Source organism: Musca vetustissima, unplaced genomic scaffold, assembly GCF_032173495.1.
Source record: "Musca vetustissima isolate MV318-11 ecotype Yass unplaced genomic scaffold, APGP_CSIRO_Mvet_v1 utg16389, whole genome shotgun sequence".
Taxonomy (NCBI): Eukaryota; Metazoa; Arthropoda; class Insecta; order Diptera; family Muscidae; genus Musca; species Musca vetustissima.
Genome location: NW_026883829.1, coordinates 305,175 through 324,835, shown reverse-complemented (window position 1 = coordinate 324,835; position 19,661 = coordinate 305,175). Strand labels below are relative to the sequence as shown.

The 19,661-nt window shown below is 37.1% G+C and overlaps 1 protein-coding gene across 1 annotated transcript in view; it reads right to left on the bottom strand.

Moving 5' to 3' along the window:
* The window catches only part of LOC133330830 (cGMP-specific 3',5'-cyclic phosphodiesterase), a 44,570-nt gene that overhangs the window by 15,297 nt on the left and 9,612 nt on the right, over nucleotides 1-19,661 (bottom strand). The window contains exon 2 of the mRNA XM_061539237.1: nucleotides 1,919-2,189. Coding sequence (XP_061395221.1) covers nucleotides 1,919-2,189 — 271 coding nt within the window. The remainder of the gene's footprint in view (nucleotides 1-1,918; nucleotides 2,190-19,661) is intronic.

Genomic DNA, 19,661 nt, shown 5'->3' with positions numbered 1-19,661 from the left:
CGAAAGGAGCTTCCTCTGCCCGAAGACAGAAGAGGCAGCTCTGTACCATATATGTGCACCATAAGTTGCGCAGGCAACAAAAAGCCCACCATATATGATACGTACAGAGCGCCTACTCAAGCCCCAATCAGTCCGCAAAACACGCCTGATGGTCCCAACGTCCGTTGTCAGCTTCTCTTTCAACCGATCGAAGTGTGGAAGAAAATTCAAACGCTCTGACACCGTTATTCCGAGATATTTAATAGTACACGAATACCTTATGCTTATACATGCGAAATCAGATGATGCAGCTCTGCGAGTGTTTGAATGTACAAAATATCCGAAAGATCTATGGACCAATCTGCGTCAACGGTGAATATCGCCGTAGAATGAATCATGAGTTGTACCATCTATTCTCGGACATTGACATAGTCAGACGTGTAGATCTGCAGTGACTACGTTGGCTGTTCTGTCACAAACCGGCTAAGTTAGTAAGCTTTAATAAGTTTAAGATACATCCTAAAATTCCATATCTTTAGCGAGTTTGGGCTGTCATTTATATTTTAGATTCTCATTGAGTGAAAATCCCACACAAACTCCCCCCATTTATTGGTTATTTTAGGAGTTTGGCTAAATTTTCAATCGAATTTTCTCTAATTTGATTTCTCAGTTTTCATGGGGTGTCTTGAAGGTCGAAAAACACCTTTGTAGCCGATTTTTGATGTAGGTCCATGTTTTGACATATAAATAAGGATATGTCTCATTGTGAGTATTTGAAAAAAAATAATTGGGTGTAAAATCGGATGACTTAACAATACTACGTTTTTATAGATTTTTTTATGCCAAATTTCGTGCAAATCGAAAGATATATTGGGACATTGGTGCACCATTTACATTAAATCGGGCGATATATCTAAATCTGAACCGATTTTTCCCAAATTCAATAGGGCTTGTCCTTGGGCCAAATAAGTAACCTATACCAAATTTCATCCAAATCGGATCATAAATGCTACCTTTACCTTGTTCACAAAAATACATGGACGGACGGACATGAGTAAATCGACTCAGAAAGTGATTCTATGCATATTCTCAAAAGGAACCATGTGTATATCTCCCTGTACCGCAGTGTAGTGAAGGGTATAAATATTTATCATGAAAAACTTATATGGATATTATTTACGTTTTCTGTTGTAACTACGAAATCGACCCAGTAGTTAAGAAACTTAAATGCAAAGTCACTGACGGGACTTTGTGGAATATTAATCTAACGCCAGAAACACATCCTCTATATATGGTGGTCGGCCCTTCTGGCTTTGGTTCCTTCATCATTGGTTTCTCCATCGAATTTCATTCTATGCTACTTACAAGCGAATAAAATTCAATCGAAAACACATCTCCTGCACATAGTTTACTACGTATAAGTTTACGAACTTTACTGAATAAGTACTTTAGAAGGTGTAATTTTAGCATATATAGGCTTTAGAACAATATGAAAGAATACATTACACTAAGATTCACATATATTGATTATATTCTGCCCTATCAATTTTAAATAAATCTAATATATCTCTCCAATAAGTTAATAATACCAATGCTACTAGTACCTTCATATCGACACCATACCTTACCAAATTAAAACCCAATCACAATCACTTCCATTCATTAATAACTATTATCATAGCAGTAATTGAAATTCAAAACCAAATTATTAATCACAATAGTCTGTGCCTATACGAATTATGATTCCCACCCTGTGATAATTCAAATTGAGTCTATTATTGTTTTCGAATATTTCAATTTCGTTTTTAATTTGATTTTACTTTTCTCTCTTGACTGTTGCCTTATACCCTTTTTAGGTTGCAGTAAATGTGGGCTACCAGTGAATACATACATCCATACACTCATACATACAAAACTGCATACATAGCTATTAACTTACGTGTCGTTTGTGTAACATCGAATAGTTTCGCCACCAGATATCGATTGTTGGGTGTCCCCTTGGCCAAAAACAATGAGCCACGATCTGCGTGTGTGAGCAGACCCACATTCACCAGTATTTTATGGCACAGCACATCAATATCCAATTCATTGGCAACATCACGTATCAATTCCATAAAGAGTTCACCTTCGTCCAATTCCATTAAATGTTGTCGATTGTCCAGAGATGGTTTGCCGCCGCTAGCCGATGCTGATGAAAATGAACGATTTTTCTATTAGAAGAAGAAAAGACAGGAGAAAAAATCCAGAATTAGAAATGATGAACAAAACGGCAACGGTGATGATAATGGAAATGTGTTTGGATGGAAACTAGAAAATGGCAGAAAAGAAAAATGAGCTTGACTTCTGGCAGCATAAAAAGCAACTGGCCCACCAACCAATATGAGTATATACCCTGCGTGTGTCATAAGTTACACTTACGTGGTTACTTCAACTATGCTAACAGGTAAGCATTGTGTCTGTCAAAAGTTAATTTAGTTAAAAACTTTTTTAAGCAGAATTTATGACATCCATTGTGGTTGCAAAAGAGCCCACTGAGAATTGCATAAATTTAAATAATAGCAGAAAACGTTAAGAGCTTAAGTGTTTTTTATGCTGTTACACTCAGAAAATTAGGTGTGTTGAATTTGAAAACATAAAAGGGGTTGGTATTAAAAAAGTGTGATGAACTTAAAGTCAATTTTTGCGACTGATATTAGTCATGCAGGGTTGTGGTTCCTATTTTAAAAGATAACATACATTTCTAAAAAAAAAATTCTTTAAACCAGTAAGGAAAGTATTAAAGTCGGACGGGGCCGCATATATATATATATATATATATATATATATATTTTCAATGAGTTTTGCCAGAGATTAACTTATATTAACTACAGTTCATTGTACAAAATTGTGTGACAATCGGACAAACTTTGGGTCTTTAGTGCATAATTTACATAAAATCGGAAGAAAAGATATATAGGAGATATATCTAAATCTGTACAGATTTTCAAGACACTTAACAAACATCATTCTAGACCTAATTCATTACGCTATGCCATGCAAATCGAAAGATATATAGGGACTTTGGTACACCATTTACATTAAATCGGACGAAAACATATATGAGAGCTATATCTAAATCTGGACCGATTTTCAGGAAACTTGACACACATCAGTCTGGACCTAATTCATTACGCTATGGCAAATTTCGAGCAAATCGAAAGATATATAGAGGCTTTGGTAAACTATTTACCTAAAATCGGGCGAAACTATATATGGGAGCTATATCTAAATCTGAACCGATTTTCAGGAAACTTGACACACATCAGTCTAGACCTAATTCATTACGCTATGCCAAATTTCGTGCAAATCGAAAGATACATAGGGACTTTGGTACACCATTTACATTAAATCGGACGAATATATATAAGACAGCTATATCTAAATCTGAACCGATTTTCAAGAAATTTTACACACATCATTCAAGACTCAATTCAGTACGCTATGCCAAATTTCGTGCAAATCGAAAGATATATAGGGACTTTGGTACACCATTTACATTAAATCGGACGAAAATATATATGGGAGCTATATCTAAATCTGGACCGATTTTCAGGAAACTTGACACACATCAGTCTATACCTAATTCATTACGCTATGGCAAATTTCGAGCAAATCGAAAGAAATATAGAGACTTTGGTAAACTATTTACCTAAAATCGGGCGAAACTATATATAGGAGCTATATCTAAATCTGAACCGATTTTCAAGAAATTTTAAACACATCATTTTAAAGCCAATTCAGTACGCTATGCGAAATTTGGTGCCAATCGGAAGATATATAGGGACTTTGGTACACCATTTACATTAAATCGGACGAAAATATATATGGGAGCTATATCTAAATCTGAACCGATTTTCAAGAAATTGTACACACATTATTCTAAACTCAATTCAGTACGCTATGCCAAATTTGGTGCCTATCGAAAGATATATAGGGACTTTGGTACACCATTTACATTAAGTCGGACGAAAATATATATGAGAGCTATATCTAAATCTGAACCGATTTTTTCCAATTTGCATAGGGTTTGTCCTTGGGCCAAATAAGTAACCTATGTCAAATTTCATCCAATTCGGATCATAAATGCGGCCTGTACTTTGTTTACAATTTAACATGGACAGACGGACGGACAGACGGACATGTGTAAATCGACACAGAAAGTGATTGTATGCATATTCTCAAAAGGAACCATTTGTCTATCTTGGTTTCTTTTGCCTGTTACAAACATATGCAGAAAGACATAGTACCCTGTACCACAGTGTGATGAAGGGTATAAAAATCCACGCTTTGTAATGGTCCATGGAAAAATATTCTTTAAAAAATCCACGCTTTGTAATGGTCAGCTAAAAAAATATTCTTTGAAAAATCGCTTTGTAATGGTCCATGGAAAAATATTCTTTAGAAAATCCACGCCTTGCTATGGCCATGAAAAAATATTCTCTAAAAAATCCACGTCTTGCTATGGCCCATGAAAAAATATTCTTTAGAAAATCCACGCCTTGCTATGGCCATGAAAAAATATTCTCTAAAAAATCCACGTCTTGCTATGGCCCATGAAAAAATATTCTTTAAAAAATCCACGCCTTGTAATGGTCAGTTGAAAAAATATTCTTTAAAAAATCCACGTCTTGTTATGGTCATTTATTATATTATCTTTACGCCTTTTTAAATTCGTCCCACCCTAATATATTCCACAGCATAGAATGCGTTTTATTGTTGTTTTTCTCTTTATTAGACATAAGTGTTGGCAAAACAAAAACTAAAGTGAATTTAAGTATTTTACAGTTTGTTTTTGTTGCAGTGGTTCTCGAAGACCCCCATTACTCTCCCTCTCTCTCTCTCTAGGTTAGTACACTTTAAACATTGTAGACATTTCACTCACTTGGCAAACCTGACTGACATTGTTTACACATTCTCCACCAGCCAGCCAAGAGGATAAACGTGGATAAACGACAACAATGTAGTAATCGTTGTCAGACATGCAACATGACCATTTAGATTTGGTTCGTTGATGTGCTCCTGCTTCGGATGCCGTTTCGTCGTATATAAATGTAAATTGCAGTAAATAAACTCTAGAGGGGTTACAAGTAACTGCTCTTTGCACGCACCCGCCACCAAGGTACACACATCAGTGTTCCTTCCTTGCATTTATTGTGGGTTAGTCTCCCCTACCCATTTTAGTTCATTTTTTCACGTCATTTGCATCTGAGAGAAAGTGGTTTGAGTGCGGCAGTGAAGTGCATAATTAAATATTTAGATTTCTATCAACTCGTCTACTGGGATGTATACGGCTAAGCTTTTGGTGATAATTGTATGGGCCGTGTTTTCCATTTTTGTTTGTGGGTGTAAAATAAGCCAGCTCACCTACCGGCGGAACTAGCACAGCACAGCACCCACTCTAGTCAATATTTAAGTACAACCATTTACTCACACTTGGCCTTATAGTTTAGTGGCTGTGTGAAGAAGTGGCTGTGCCGTGCCACTATACCTATGCACCATCGTTAATTATTTATGACTGCCGTTTTGTTTGTATTTAGCTTTTGTTTTAATTTTTTCATAAAACGACAAGTTTTCATTTAGACCCCAAACATTTTCGTGTTTCATTCAATTTAAATAAGTTAACGTCAGTCACTTCGTGCTGCATACTTGTAGGCTTTAATTGAAACAATTATTTATTGAGTGGCGATGTGAATGTTTTGATAAACGCAAACAAGGACTATGGGGTTATTTAGAAAAAACGTCATCTGATGGACGACTGCCGTTAATTTGAAAAGACATTTAGATAATGATATGCATTATACGACATAGTTTTTGTTACAGGGTACATTTTACATATTGATTAGAAGTATGACAATTATATTAAAAAGTAAAAAAGGGGTCATTAGTGAACAGGGTGGTACAGAGAGCGATTTTTTTTAATAAGGAAATATTATTTAACAACCCACGCCTTCTAATTATCCTCGAAAAAAGGTTTTTAAAAACATATTATTTAAAAATTCCACGCCTTGTAGTGATCCTTGAAAAACTGTCCTTCAAAAGTAGTATTTAACCAGTAAGGAAAGAAGTAAAGTCGGACGGAGCCGACTATATGATACCCTTCACCGCTAACAGACGTCGCATTTTTAAAGGACCAATAAAATGAAATTGGATCCATAAACATGTCATCCTGCAATTCATTATGCTGTACTAATTTTCGTGCAAATCGAAAGATATTAAGGGACTTTGGTACAACATTTACCTTAAATCGGAAGACTTTGGTACAACATTTACCTTAAATCGGAAGATTTTCACGATATTTAACACACATCATTCTAGACCTAACTCATTACGCTGTGCCAAATTTCGTGCTAATCGAAAGATTTTAAGGGACTTTGGTACATTTACCTTAAATCAGACGAAAATATATATGGAAGCTATATTTAAATCTGAACCGATTTTCAGGAAACTTAGCACACATTATTCTAGACCTAATTCATTATGATGTGCCAAATTTCGTGCAAATCGAAAGATATATAGGGACTTTGGTGCACAATTTACATTAAATCTTACGAAAATATATATGGGAGCTATATCTAAATCTGAACCGATTTTTCCCAATTTCAATAGGGTTCGTCCTGGGCCAAATAAGTGACCTATGCCAAATTTCATCCAAATCAGATCATAAATGCGACCTGTACTTTGTTCACAAAAATGCATGGACGGACAGACCGTCGGACGGACAGACCGTCGGACGGACAGACGGACATGTGTAAATCGACCCAGAAAGTGATTCAATGCATATTCTCAAAAGGAACCAAGTGTATATCATGTTTCCTTTTGCCTGTTACAAACATATACACAAAGACATAATACCCTTACCACAGTGTGGTGAAGAGTATAACAATGAACAACTTGTAAAGGTCCTTGAAAAAATAGTATTAAAAATCCACGCCTAGTTATGGTCCTTGAAAAATAGGCTTTAAAAATTCACGTCTTGTTATGGCTCTTAAAAAATATTCCTTAAAAATCCACGCCTTGTGAAGATCTTTAAAAAAAATAGTCATTAAAAATCCACGCCTAGTTATGGTCCTTGAGAAAATAACCTTTAAAAAATCCACGCCTTGAAAAAATAGTCTTTAACTTTCTGCAGGTGTTTATTCCGAGCCTGGGCCATATTTCGTAATATTTGCACCCTCTTGCCCGATTAAAGGTCAACAGCACCTCTTCCATACATCGATATATATTTCGAATATTCCCAATATACAGACCAGCCCTTCTCGTACTTGTCCAGATTCCCTTCACCATATGTTCTGATCAGAGATGGTCCGTCAGAAATAGTGACGTAAATGACATACATTTCCGACGTATAATACATACGTCAGAAACGTCGGAAACCCACCCAAAACCATTAGGTTTTTGACAAAATAGCTATTTCCATTAATCAATTTGGAAATTACGTATGCTTTACTCAAATCCATATCGAATTTCAAAATTTTCTTCTCCACAAAGTTCAGAATTTTTTATAAGTTCTGGTAAGGAATAGTCAGATATATGTAAAAATAATATATATTCCTGTAAATAACTGTATATGGTGATAATATTAAAATTAATGACGTTTACTACATTTATTACATATACCTGTATATGACGTTTTCGACGTTTACACCCTTTTAACAGTCGAAAACCTAAAAATTCGTCACATGGACCATCCCTGGTTCTGATGTTCGGTTTTAAATTGTGGGCAGATCGACTCGAAAAAAATACAAAAATTAAATTTTCGGTCCATTTAATCCCAAAATGATTATCGGATCATCACCGAAAATTATAGGCGTTGTCCTTAACCATAACGGGAACCTCATGGAACATTTCAAAGCTATCAGGGTATTATTTTCGCCCTCTAGTGTGGTAATGGTTTACTAAATAATATCGGAATTCGTAAGTACCTGTAAATATTTAAGGGTAACTCCCACATCCGAGTACATACGACAATAAAATTGGTATCAATTTAAAAGTCAACCACTCCTCTTGGATATAGTACCAACTTCTCGGGTCTAAGTCCTTCAGGGGTATATATAGGCTTTAAAATAAAAATTTTGTAATTATTTCACACAAAAACCATTTGACCAATCTTTATAAAAACAGAAAACCCGAAAAAATTTAGTATTTGGTCCATTTTATCCCCTAAATATTAACGGATCTTTATCAAAATTGAGGTCTTCATTGGCCACAACCCACTCTACATGCAAAATTTCGTGAAGATTGGTCCATAACTGTGGCCTGTATTGTGTTTACAAAATATATTGGACAGACGGACGGACGAACACACATGTCTCGATCGACTCAGCTAGTCGAGATATGACGATCGGTATGCATAAAGGTGGGTCTAGGACCAATATTTCGCGGCGTTACAAACTCTTGTGGTTGCACAAGGCTATAATACCCTGACAACATAGTTGTGTACGGTAAAAATATCCATGTTTGTAGTAGTCCTTGAAAAAACAAATATTTAAAAAAAATCCACGCTAGTAAAAGTCCAATAAGCGACCAGGACAAAAGAAATCCAAACAAATTGTATAATATCCCCCACCCTCTCTCACGGTAATGTCAGGTGACGCAGCGTACAAATAAAATCTTAGGAAAATGTTCTCCTCGCCCTCCCCTTAAAATGACATTTCGAGTACAATGACATGGTTAAGATGTTATCACCCTCATTTGTGTTTATTTATTACACTCGTATGTTGACAATTAACATTGTACGAATAATGGAAGCACGTCTTAATGTGTAGGTGTTTTTGTTTTCGTTGTTATTGCAAACAAAAAACTCACACACACATATATATACACTTCTAAATAGGTTCTTATATCCTTCACACCACACATAAAAGGGATAACAAAAAAGTGGGGAGGGGGTGATAACGAGCAGCAATGACTAACAAAAAAAAACTAGTTGAGCAGCATTGTTTTTATTTGCTACGAGAGTTGTGGCAGCATATGCATCGGTGTGTGTATATGTGGTGTTAACACACATCTACAATTACATCTTGTTATATGGCATCATATCCGTTTTCGAACGTACAGCCGTGAATGCACCACAGCTAGAAAAGACTAGCTCAGGTTTAGTGTGAACTACAAAACAAGTTGGTCGTTAAATGAATATCACGTCAAATACACCTGCAATGCACCATCACCACCACCACCAGCACCGTCCGAGTGTCATCCAGTCAGTGTAAAGTGCTGTGGTATTGTTTTTCAGTAGTTGATTTTTCTCCCCAGCTTTTTTGTTGTTGGTGGTGTTTTTTGCGTTTTGTTTATGTCTCCGTTTAGATCTTTTGAGGACACTTAGCCAACATTCACATCACCTGCATTGGCTAGCAGTGGTCGTGGTGGTGGCGGTGGTGGCGTTGTTTGTGTAAACATTATCCCTAGCAGTGGATCGGATTTAAGCTATCTGTCGTGCTATGCAATTTTTTCGTAATTTATTGTTATTGTTCGCAAAGTTAGTTGTTTGTTAAGTGGAAATGGGTGGTATTGTTTACTCGTAAAACTATCAATGCCATAACCGAAATGGTGGGTGTTGATTTACTGGGATTACTTCTTTTGGGTTCTTTTTGGTTTTTTAGACTCACATTTCACATAAACAAATGCTCGATTGAGCAATCATAAAAAAATAGTATTTAGTTGAAGAAAACTTTATCCATTTGGCTAGGCAATGTGGGTAATTTTTAGATTTTTTGGTTTGCTATTTTATATAATCGACCAACTTCAGGTATGTTAATACACAACTTTGTCGTATTTAGGGTTCTGAGAAGCCTAAAGTAATTTAAGAATGTCATTACATTCACAAAAGGTAAATTCTTGGTCCGATATTGTGATTGGACCTTCTTTGAAAACAAAAAATTAAATTAAGGAAACCCCACCCATTCTCGATTTTTTATTTTTAAGATTTTAAATGGGCTGGTAAATGAATACCAATGCTTACTAAGGTTTGTAACTTTGCACATATATATTTGAAGATTTAAAAAGGAAGAAAAATAATTTACAAAAAATTTTTGTTGTTGTTTTTTGTGATCAAAGAAAAGTCCTTATTTTTGATGACGGGCATGATAACTCCTCACTGGAACATCGGAATCCGAAAATTCCAACGGTGTTAGAAAGAGTAAGAAAGAGAGAGATTATTGACTTCGCACAACAAATAACAAAATATCGGAACTTTGAACATTTTTTTTGGAAAATCGCCGATTTTTTCCACAAACTAAGTTAAAAAATAAGGAAGTTTTTCACCGATTGGCTTTATCCTAGTTCATACGATAGCTATACACTCGCAGAGAAACGTGTAAACAATTGGAATCGATTGGGTTATTAGTTTTTGAGTTATCGTGCCCAGCATTCGCAAAAGAGAAAAACGTGTTTAAAGTTTGAGAAGCCCTTTAGCCGTCACTTGAGGCTGATACAATAAATCGTCTATATCTTCAATGAATTTTTTCCACTGTAAATTTATGTTTACAATCGCGAATTTTTCATTTTGTTAAGTTTCCTGAAAATCGGCCCAGATTTAGATATATCTCCCATATATATTTGCGTCCGATTTAATGTGAATGGTGCACCAAAGTCCCTAAATATCATTCGATGTTCACGAAATTTGGCACAGCGTAGTGAATTGGGTATAGAATGATGTGTGTAAATTTTCTTGAAAATCGGTTCAGATTTAGATATAACTCCCATATATATTTCCGTCCGATTAAATGTAAATGGTGCACCAAAGTCCCTTCATATCTTTAGATTTGCACCAAATTTGCACAGCGTAATGAATTAAGTATAGAATGACGTGTGTTAAGTTTCCTGAAATCGGTTCAGATTTAGATATCGCTTCTATATCTGACCAAATGAAAAATTTTGTATCGATTGCAGAATGAAACATGTCATTCTGCATAGATCCAATTTCATTTTACTGGTCCATTAAAAATGCGACGTCTATTAGGATTCATCTGTTGAATATACCCAAAGTGGTGAAGGGTATCATATAGTCGGCCCGTCCGACTTTCCTTACTGGTTTAGTACTGTTCCTACCAATAAGTACGAATTTTTTTTAACTAACTCAATCATGTTCTCTAGCAATAAACATTCTATCCGTTCAATTAAATCGAAATTGTTTCACCTGCCAGTCACTGACTCACTCACTTATCACTAAGCCATTTTATATAGATCATCATCCATGTTATAATTTCGGACGGATTGTAGTATAAATTCTGAAAAAATCCTTATTTGACTCGGCTTTACCAATAGTTCTGGTTGCTCCTAATTATTTTGTGAATACTATGTTGATAGTTTTTTTTATATATATTCATGGTAAAGTAAATTAAGCTCGACCCGGCCAATTATTTACTTCGGAAATGGGAATAATAGTGTATAATCGAAATTACAATTGGAAAATTATTTGGATTTTTATAGTCTATAGTCTAGGTCAACCGGAACCCCAAATTCTAACCACAAATAATAAAATTCAGATAATTTCATTGAAAATCTTGCTCCATATCTCTGATATAGTCCATTATCGTGAATACAACAGACGGAAGAAGAAGGCTAGATCGTCTTAAAATTTTATCTGGAGTCACAAACGGAATGATAAAATGCAAATACCCTCTATACTATGGGAATAAAATATTTCCTGCCAACAACTGAAATTTCTTAAGTTCGCCGAAGTTGCTAAATAACAAATGTTTTCAGAGTAAAAGCATTTCTAGAAAGTTAATACCGAAAGCATAAATAAAAAACTGAGCTGCTCCCATAAACAAAAACTCTCCAAACAGATGATGGAAGAATGAATAAAAATATAGTTTAATACTGGGTTCTGGAACATATCGAAATTTAAAAAAAATATCACAATAAGTTCAAACAACTCAACAAGGTTATTTATAACACTTTAAATAAATAATAGTTAGCCATATTAGCGTAATATAATAACCTTGATATTAGCATGGCGCCTATTTATACAATTTTGAAAACATTGTTTTAAAGAGTTCAATTATTTATATTTCTGAATATTTTCAAATCTAAACATTTTGCTTCAACTTGTTCTGCTTTTTACGCCTTAGAATGGTATAACCGCATACATATTATTATGCCCTCTCTTTAAATAGATAACTTCCATTCCTCAAATTGTTGTTTAATTTTGCAAACCAATCCGGAGTATACGCAGTTAAAAGCTGTTTTCAAAGCGAAAACAATTTCAAAGTACGCAAGACCTTACTGAAGGTTATATTTCAGCGATCCGATGATACTTGAGAATGAATTTAAATAAAATATTTTTGTTATTTCTCCTGATATCGATCTGTCTGGTATATGTGGGTGCACAACGTGGAAATGGAAATGGCAATAATAGGCCAAATGCTGTAGAAAAAGAAGCGGAAGAAGAAAATGGAAATAACTCCGAAAAACCGAATAAAACACCATCTAAAAATACAACCACCACAAAGAAAAAGACAACAAAAAAGAAAGTTAAATTAGTGAACCTCAAATATAAGCTTCAGCGAAAAGTGAAGGGACCAATGATTGGAAATATTAAGAAGTTGGCAAAGCAACAACAAACAAGGAGAAGGAGAAAACGTATAAATGGTGGCCGTAGGCGAGTTGCAACAAGAGTTATTGTAATTGGTTAATAACTAATTTTTCATAAAATTAATAAACTGAATATTTAACGATTAATGTGTTGGAATTTTAAATCCCGTCGGAATTTTTGTTTCTTTGATTAACTTAATATGATATCCTACACAACAACCACTGGAAATAAACTTCTGGCGAACTTTCATAAATATTGACCGGATTCAGATGCCTTTAAGTATTCGGGTCCGTTCTGGCATTCACCCCAACAGTAGCAGTGAATCGAACACCCCCGGAGCATATATGAAAAACACGTTATACATTTTTCTTAAAATACTCTAATTCGGAGAAATGATCGAAGTTGACAGGCATGTTAGCAGTCGTAACATCGCCCAGGAGCTAAAAATCTACCATAAAACTGCTTTAAGGGGACCCCCCATTCTCTGGGTCAAAATTTTTGTTGATATAATTATACCCTACACAACTATGTTGTCAGGGTATTATAGCTTTGTGCAGCCCCAAAAGTTTGTAACGCCGCGAAATATTGGTCCTAGACCCACCTTTAAGTATACCGATCGTCATATCTCGACTAGCTGAGTCGATTTAGACATGTGTGTCCGTCCGTCCGTCCGTCTGTCCATTATAATTTGTAAACACGATACAGGCCACAGTTATGGACCAATCTTCACGAAATTTTGCATGTAGGATGGGCTCTGGCCAATGAAGACCCCTATTGTTTTTGGGAAAGATCGGTTAATATTTAGGGGATGAAATGGACCAAATACTAAATTTTTGTCGGTTTTTCTGGTCGCTCCAGAGGCCGCAATAATGGCTCGAACATCTTGAAATTTTGCATGGAGAAGGGGATCGGGCTAAAGAATAAGCATGCATGTTTTGATAAAGATCGGTCAATATTTAGCGGGTCAAATGGACCCAGACTTTTGTGTGAAAAAGGACAAAATTTTTATTCTATAGCGTATATATTTGTCCCTAATGGACATAGACCCGAGAAGTTGATTTTATATCCACGAGGAGTGGTTGACCTTTAAATTAATACCAATTATATTGTTGTATGTGCTCGGATGTGGGAGTTACACCCAAATATTTACAGGTATTTCCGTATACGTATATTATTTAGTAACCCATTACCATACTGGAGGGCGGAAATATAGCGCTGATCGCTTTGAAATGTTCCATGAGGTTCCAGTTATGGTCAAGGACAACGCCTATAATTTTCGGTGATGATCAGATAATAATTTTGGAATGAAGTGGACCGAAAACTTAATTTTTTGTGTTATTTTCGAGTCGATTTATAGACGACAAAATAAAAGCCGAAGAAATCTGGAATCTGGACAATAGCTGTACTGAATACTCGAAATATTCGGAAAATATGTCACTGTGAGGTGCTGTTTACCTCTAATCGGGCAAGAGGGGGAAAATATCACGAAATATTGCCCAGGCTCGGAATAAACATCCGCAAAAAATTTGAGTTCCGTGGTAGTTGTGTAGGGTATCATATGGTCGGCCCCGTCCGACTATACTGCGCTCACTGGTTCGAATCTACACTGATTAAAGAATGTCTCTACAAAATTTCAAGTGCAAATCTCAAGAGATGGAAATGATGAAATGGATCGTATACGATAACCCTGTGGGAAAGCGATCGGTGAAGCACCTTAAGGGGACCCCCCATTCTCAGGGTCACAATTTTTTTTGATTTAATTCGAATCTACACTAATTCAATAATGTCCCTACAAAATTTCAAGTGAAAATCTCAAGAACTCTTGAAGATATAGCCGATTTATTGTGTCAGCATCAAGTGACGGCTGAAGGGCTTCTCAAACTTTAAACGCGTTTTTCTCTAAACATTTTTTTGCGAATGGCGGGCACGATAACTCAAAAACTAATAATCTAATCGGTTCCAAATTTTGCAACGTTTCTCTGGGAGTGTATTGCTCTCGTATGAACTAGGATAAAGCCAATCGGTGAAGATCTTCCTTATTTTTTAACTTAGTTTTTTGTAAAAAATCGGCAATTTTCCAAAAATATTTTTTCAAAGGTCCACCATTTTGTTAATTTTAGAGCGAAGTCAATAATCCTAGTTCATACGAGAGCCAGACATGTACTCTTTCTAACACCGTTCGAATTTTCGGATTCCGATGTTCCAGTGAGGAGTTATCATGCCCGCCATCAAAAATAAGGAATTTTCTTTAATTACAAAAAAACAATAACAAAAATTTTTTGTAAATTATTTTTCTTCTCTTTTAAATCTTCAATTATATATGTGCAAAGTTACAAACCTTAACAAGCATTTGTATTCATTTACCAGCCCATTGAAAATCTTGAAAAATTAAAATCGAAAAAGGGGGGATTCCCTTAAACGGCGGCCAAACCAGGACTAACGGCCAGGAAGGTTCTGCTACGCATTTGGGGGGACTGGAAGGGGATTATTTATTATGAGTTGCTTTCATATGGCCAAACGCTAAATTCTGATCTCTACTGTCAACAACTGGAGCGTTTAAAGATAGCAATTGACCAGAAACGGCCAGAATTAGCCAATCGGAGAGGTGTCGTGTTTCACCCATAAGAACTATAAAAAAAATTGGTTGGGGCGTCGGGTTAGTTGCCTCGGAAAACCCCTCCTACTATGCAAAAGCAAAGAAAAACAAAACCAAACCCGCCTAATATTGACCTCCCCCTCAAACGTATAAAGGACCACGATCTGCGAATCTGCACTTGGAATGTGCGCATGTTGTACAGAACAGGTGCAGTGTTCGCTCTGGCGGATGTACTCAAGAAGTACAAAGCCGATATTATTGCCTTACAGGAAATGCGATGGAAAGGGACAGGCGTAAGTAAATCAGACGATTACGCCCTGTATTATAGCTGCCATGAAACGAGACATGAATTTGGCTGCGGATTTATGGTTAACAGGAGAATAAAAGACCTTGTCTCCAGATTCACTCCAGTAGATGAGCGAATTGCTATAATTCGTATAAAAGCGAAGTTCTTTTACATCAGTCTAATTTGCGCCCATGCTCCGACCGTAGAAAAAGATGAACAGACCAAAGACATATTTTACGAGCGCCTAGAAACAGCATATGACCGTTGCCCTGGCCACGACATTAAAATTCTGCTAGGAGATTTTAATGCAAAAATCGGAAGGGAAAATATCTTTGGCCCCACCGTCGGAAAATTCAGCCTTCATGAAGAAACATCCGACAACGGCATAAGGTTGATTGACTTCGCGGCAGCAAAAAACATGGTAGTTAGCAGCACCAGATTCAAGCAACTCGATATACACAAGGCCACCTGGCTTTCTCCTGATCAAGTAACGAGAAATCAAATTGATCATGTTGTGATAGACGGAAGGCATTCATCCAGTGTTTTAGACGTCCGATCGATCCGAGGAGCGAATATCGATTCGGACCATTACCTTGTGGCAGCCAAGGTACGCACCCGTCTTAATGTTGCAGCAAAGGTGCGATCTAATACAACACGGAAACTCGACGTCGAAAAGCTGCAAACACAACAGGTAGCCGAGGCCTACTCCGCTCAACTTACCCATCTGCTTGAAGAAACAATTCTTGTCCCGATAATAGTATAGAAGCACAATGGCAAAGAATTGCCCACTCCCTACAAACTGCAGCAAAAAGAACAATTTGGTACCAAAAACCACCACCAAGAAACCCATGGTACGATCAGGAGTGTCGTAATGCTACTGATGTGAAAAACGCAGCGTATAGGGCAACCCTGCAGACAGTAGCAACACGTAACGTGATGGAGAATTATCGGGAGAAAAGGAGAGAGGAGAAACGTGTTTTCAGAAAAAAGAAGAAAGAACAAGAAAAACGTGAGCGTGAGCAAATCGAGATGTACAGGAGTCAGAATGAAGTCCGGAAATTTTACCAACGAGTAAAACACCAAACCGAAGGCTTTGGTGCAGGCACATCCTCCTGTAGAGATGAAGAAGGAAACCTGGTGACAGATACAGACAGCGTGTTGAGGATCTGGAAGGAGCACTTCGAAAAGCTACTAGTATAAAATAGTGGCGATGAAGAAGATACCCCAGAACCAATAAGAGATGATGGTGTAGAGTGTATACCACCTAGCCAAGATGAGGTCATAAAAGCAATTAATCGGCTCAAGAACAACAAAGCAGCAGGAGCCGATGGGTTACCAGCCGAACTATTCAAGACTGGTGGCCAGATGCTGGTCAGGAGCATGCACCAGCTGATTAACACAATTTGGCTAGATGAATGCATGCCCAATGATTGGAACCTCAGCATCCTGTGTCCCGTGCACAAAAAAGGAGACAAGACGATATGTGCCAACTATAGAGGAATAAGTCTCCTTCCCATCGCATATAAAGTGCTATCCAGTGTGCTGTGTGAACGATTGAAGCCAATGGTCAATGACATCATCGGACCATACCAATGCGGCTTCAGACCTGGCAAATCCACCATTGACCAGATTTTCACTCTGCGCCAAATCCTGGAAAAGACCCACGAAAAACACATCGACACATACCACCTATTTGTCGACTATAAAGCCGCATTCGACAGCCCTATCCGTTCAGAGGTGTTTAAAGCCATGTCTGCGTTCGGCATTCCTGCAAAATTAATACGGCTATGCAGGATAACTTTAAGTGGCACAAGGTCAGCCGTTAAAGTAGGAAAGGACCTATCGGAGCCCTTCAATACCGAACGAGGATTCAGACAAGGTGACAGTTTGTCGTGTGATCTTTTTAACATCCTACTGGAAAAGGTCATACGAGACGCAAAGGTGAACAGAAATGGCACTCTGTACACCAAACAACATCAGTTACTCGCCTACGCCGCTGACATCGATATAATAGGTCGAACATTGCGAGCGGTAACAGCCACCTTTGAACAAATTGAAAAGGAGTCTGCCAAGGTAGGTCTGGCAGTAAACGGCGAGAAGACCAAGCTGATGGTATCAACGCGCAAGACGTCCAGTAGACTCGGACCAACTGTGGAACTTGAGAACTACAGCTTCGAGGTAGTTAAAGACTTTTTATACCTTGGTCCCGCATAAATAAAACGAATAATATCAGTTTTGAAATTCGGAGAAGGATGCTACTATGGTCTAAGTAAGCAGTTTAGAAACAAGGCCACCTCTCGCCCGACCAAACACACACTTTACAGGACGCTGATACTACCCGTGCTATTATATGGATCAGAAGCATGGGTACTTGCGCAAGCAGATGAGGCAGCGCTTGGGGTGTTTGAGAGAAAAATTCTCCGAAAGATCTACGGGCCGATCTGCGTCGACGGTGAATATCGGCGTCGAATGAACCACGAGCTCTACAATTTATACGTGGACATCGACATAGTCAGTCGTATTGAGCTGCAGCGACTACGGTGGCTAGGCCATGTTGTGCGGATGAATGAAGATGCCCCAGCTCAAAAGGCATATAAAAATGAGCCTACTGATGGTTCCCGTAGAAGGGGAAGGCCACGAATTAGTTGGAAAGACCAAGTAGAAAACAACATCGTGGAACGTGGTCTTCCAAATTGGTGGACTTGCGCACAAGACCGAAGCGCTTGGAAATCTTTTTTAAGCTCGGCTTATGGAACAACCGTCCTGTAACAAGCCAGCTAAGTAAGTAAGTATTACTACACTAGAGGTCAGAAATATAGCGCAGAAATTTTCCATGAGATTATAGTTATGGTCAAGGACAACGCATATAATTTTCGTTGATGATCAGATAATAATTTTGAGATGAAGTGGACCGAAAACGTTTTTTGTGTTTTGTTTTTTCGAGTCGATCTAAAGTCCACAATTGAACATAACCCACGGTAAAGAGAATGTGGACAAGTACAGCCTTCGTCTACTGAATATTAGAAATATTCATCTAGTCGGTCAAGAGGGTGCAAATATCGAGAAATATTGCCCAAGCTCAGAATATAGAACCACAGAAAGTTAGATTTTCCAGGAAGTTGTGTAGGGTATAATATGGTCGGCCCCGTCCGACTATACTGATCCGCTCAATGGTTTTTTATTCATTTTTCTTTCGAGATGAGTGAGCGACATGATCGAAGTTGCAATTTTGGATTTAGTTCCATGTTTTGTGATAGTCTCCACATAAATGCCCAGATCCCTTTTCGTTATTGTAGAGGTTACCCACCGACTTTAACATTTCCTATTTCTATAGAAAAATTGCTTCAATATATGTCCATGTTTTTAAATACGTGGATTGACCTATGCGAATGTTACCAAAAATTGCCCGAATGCGGTTTCGGTTAAACCGGTTTATATTTGTCGAATCTATATCTATAGTTTTTGTATGTGTGTTTGTGTGTATGTACCTTGCAGACTCGGAAACGGCTAACATCTCCCCACTACCATAGGGTGAAGTGTATATTAAATTTGGCATTTCTTTTCCAACACCTCCAAATATTCCCCACAGACCCCACAAAGTGTATATATTCTTGATCAGGATAAAATTCTATGTCGATGAATGTATTGAAATCTCTATAAAGTATTTCAAATAGAACTCTGAAATTTTGTACAGATATTTCTAGTACTCCTATGATGTTTGGTATCGCAAATGGGATATATCTGTTCACGTTTTGTTGTAGCCCCCATATATTGTCACCCCCCAATAGTCGGTATTTAGGGGATTTTGGATAGGTATTTCAACGAAATTGGCTGTAATTTGGTATTGTGGGCTGTAATTTGGTTTGCATAAAACATTTCCGTACCAAAAATTATTAAAATTGACCCCAGTTTCAGGGTAGCCACCATATAACGTTACATCTCCATATTTGCGGATTTTGGATATGTTTTTTCAACAATGTTAGCTGAAATTTAGTTTTTTGGTTTATCATTGTATATCACATGTCCGTACCGTAAAAATTGTTAATATTGACTCAAGTTTCAGGGAAAACTAATACAACGTTACCCCCAATACTCGGTATTTCTTATTGTGTAACACATCTCCGAACTAAACATTATTAACATTGACCCAAGTGTCAGGGTACCCCATATAACGATACCCCTAAATATTCGATATTTTAGGAATTTTGTACAAGTTTTTCAACCGA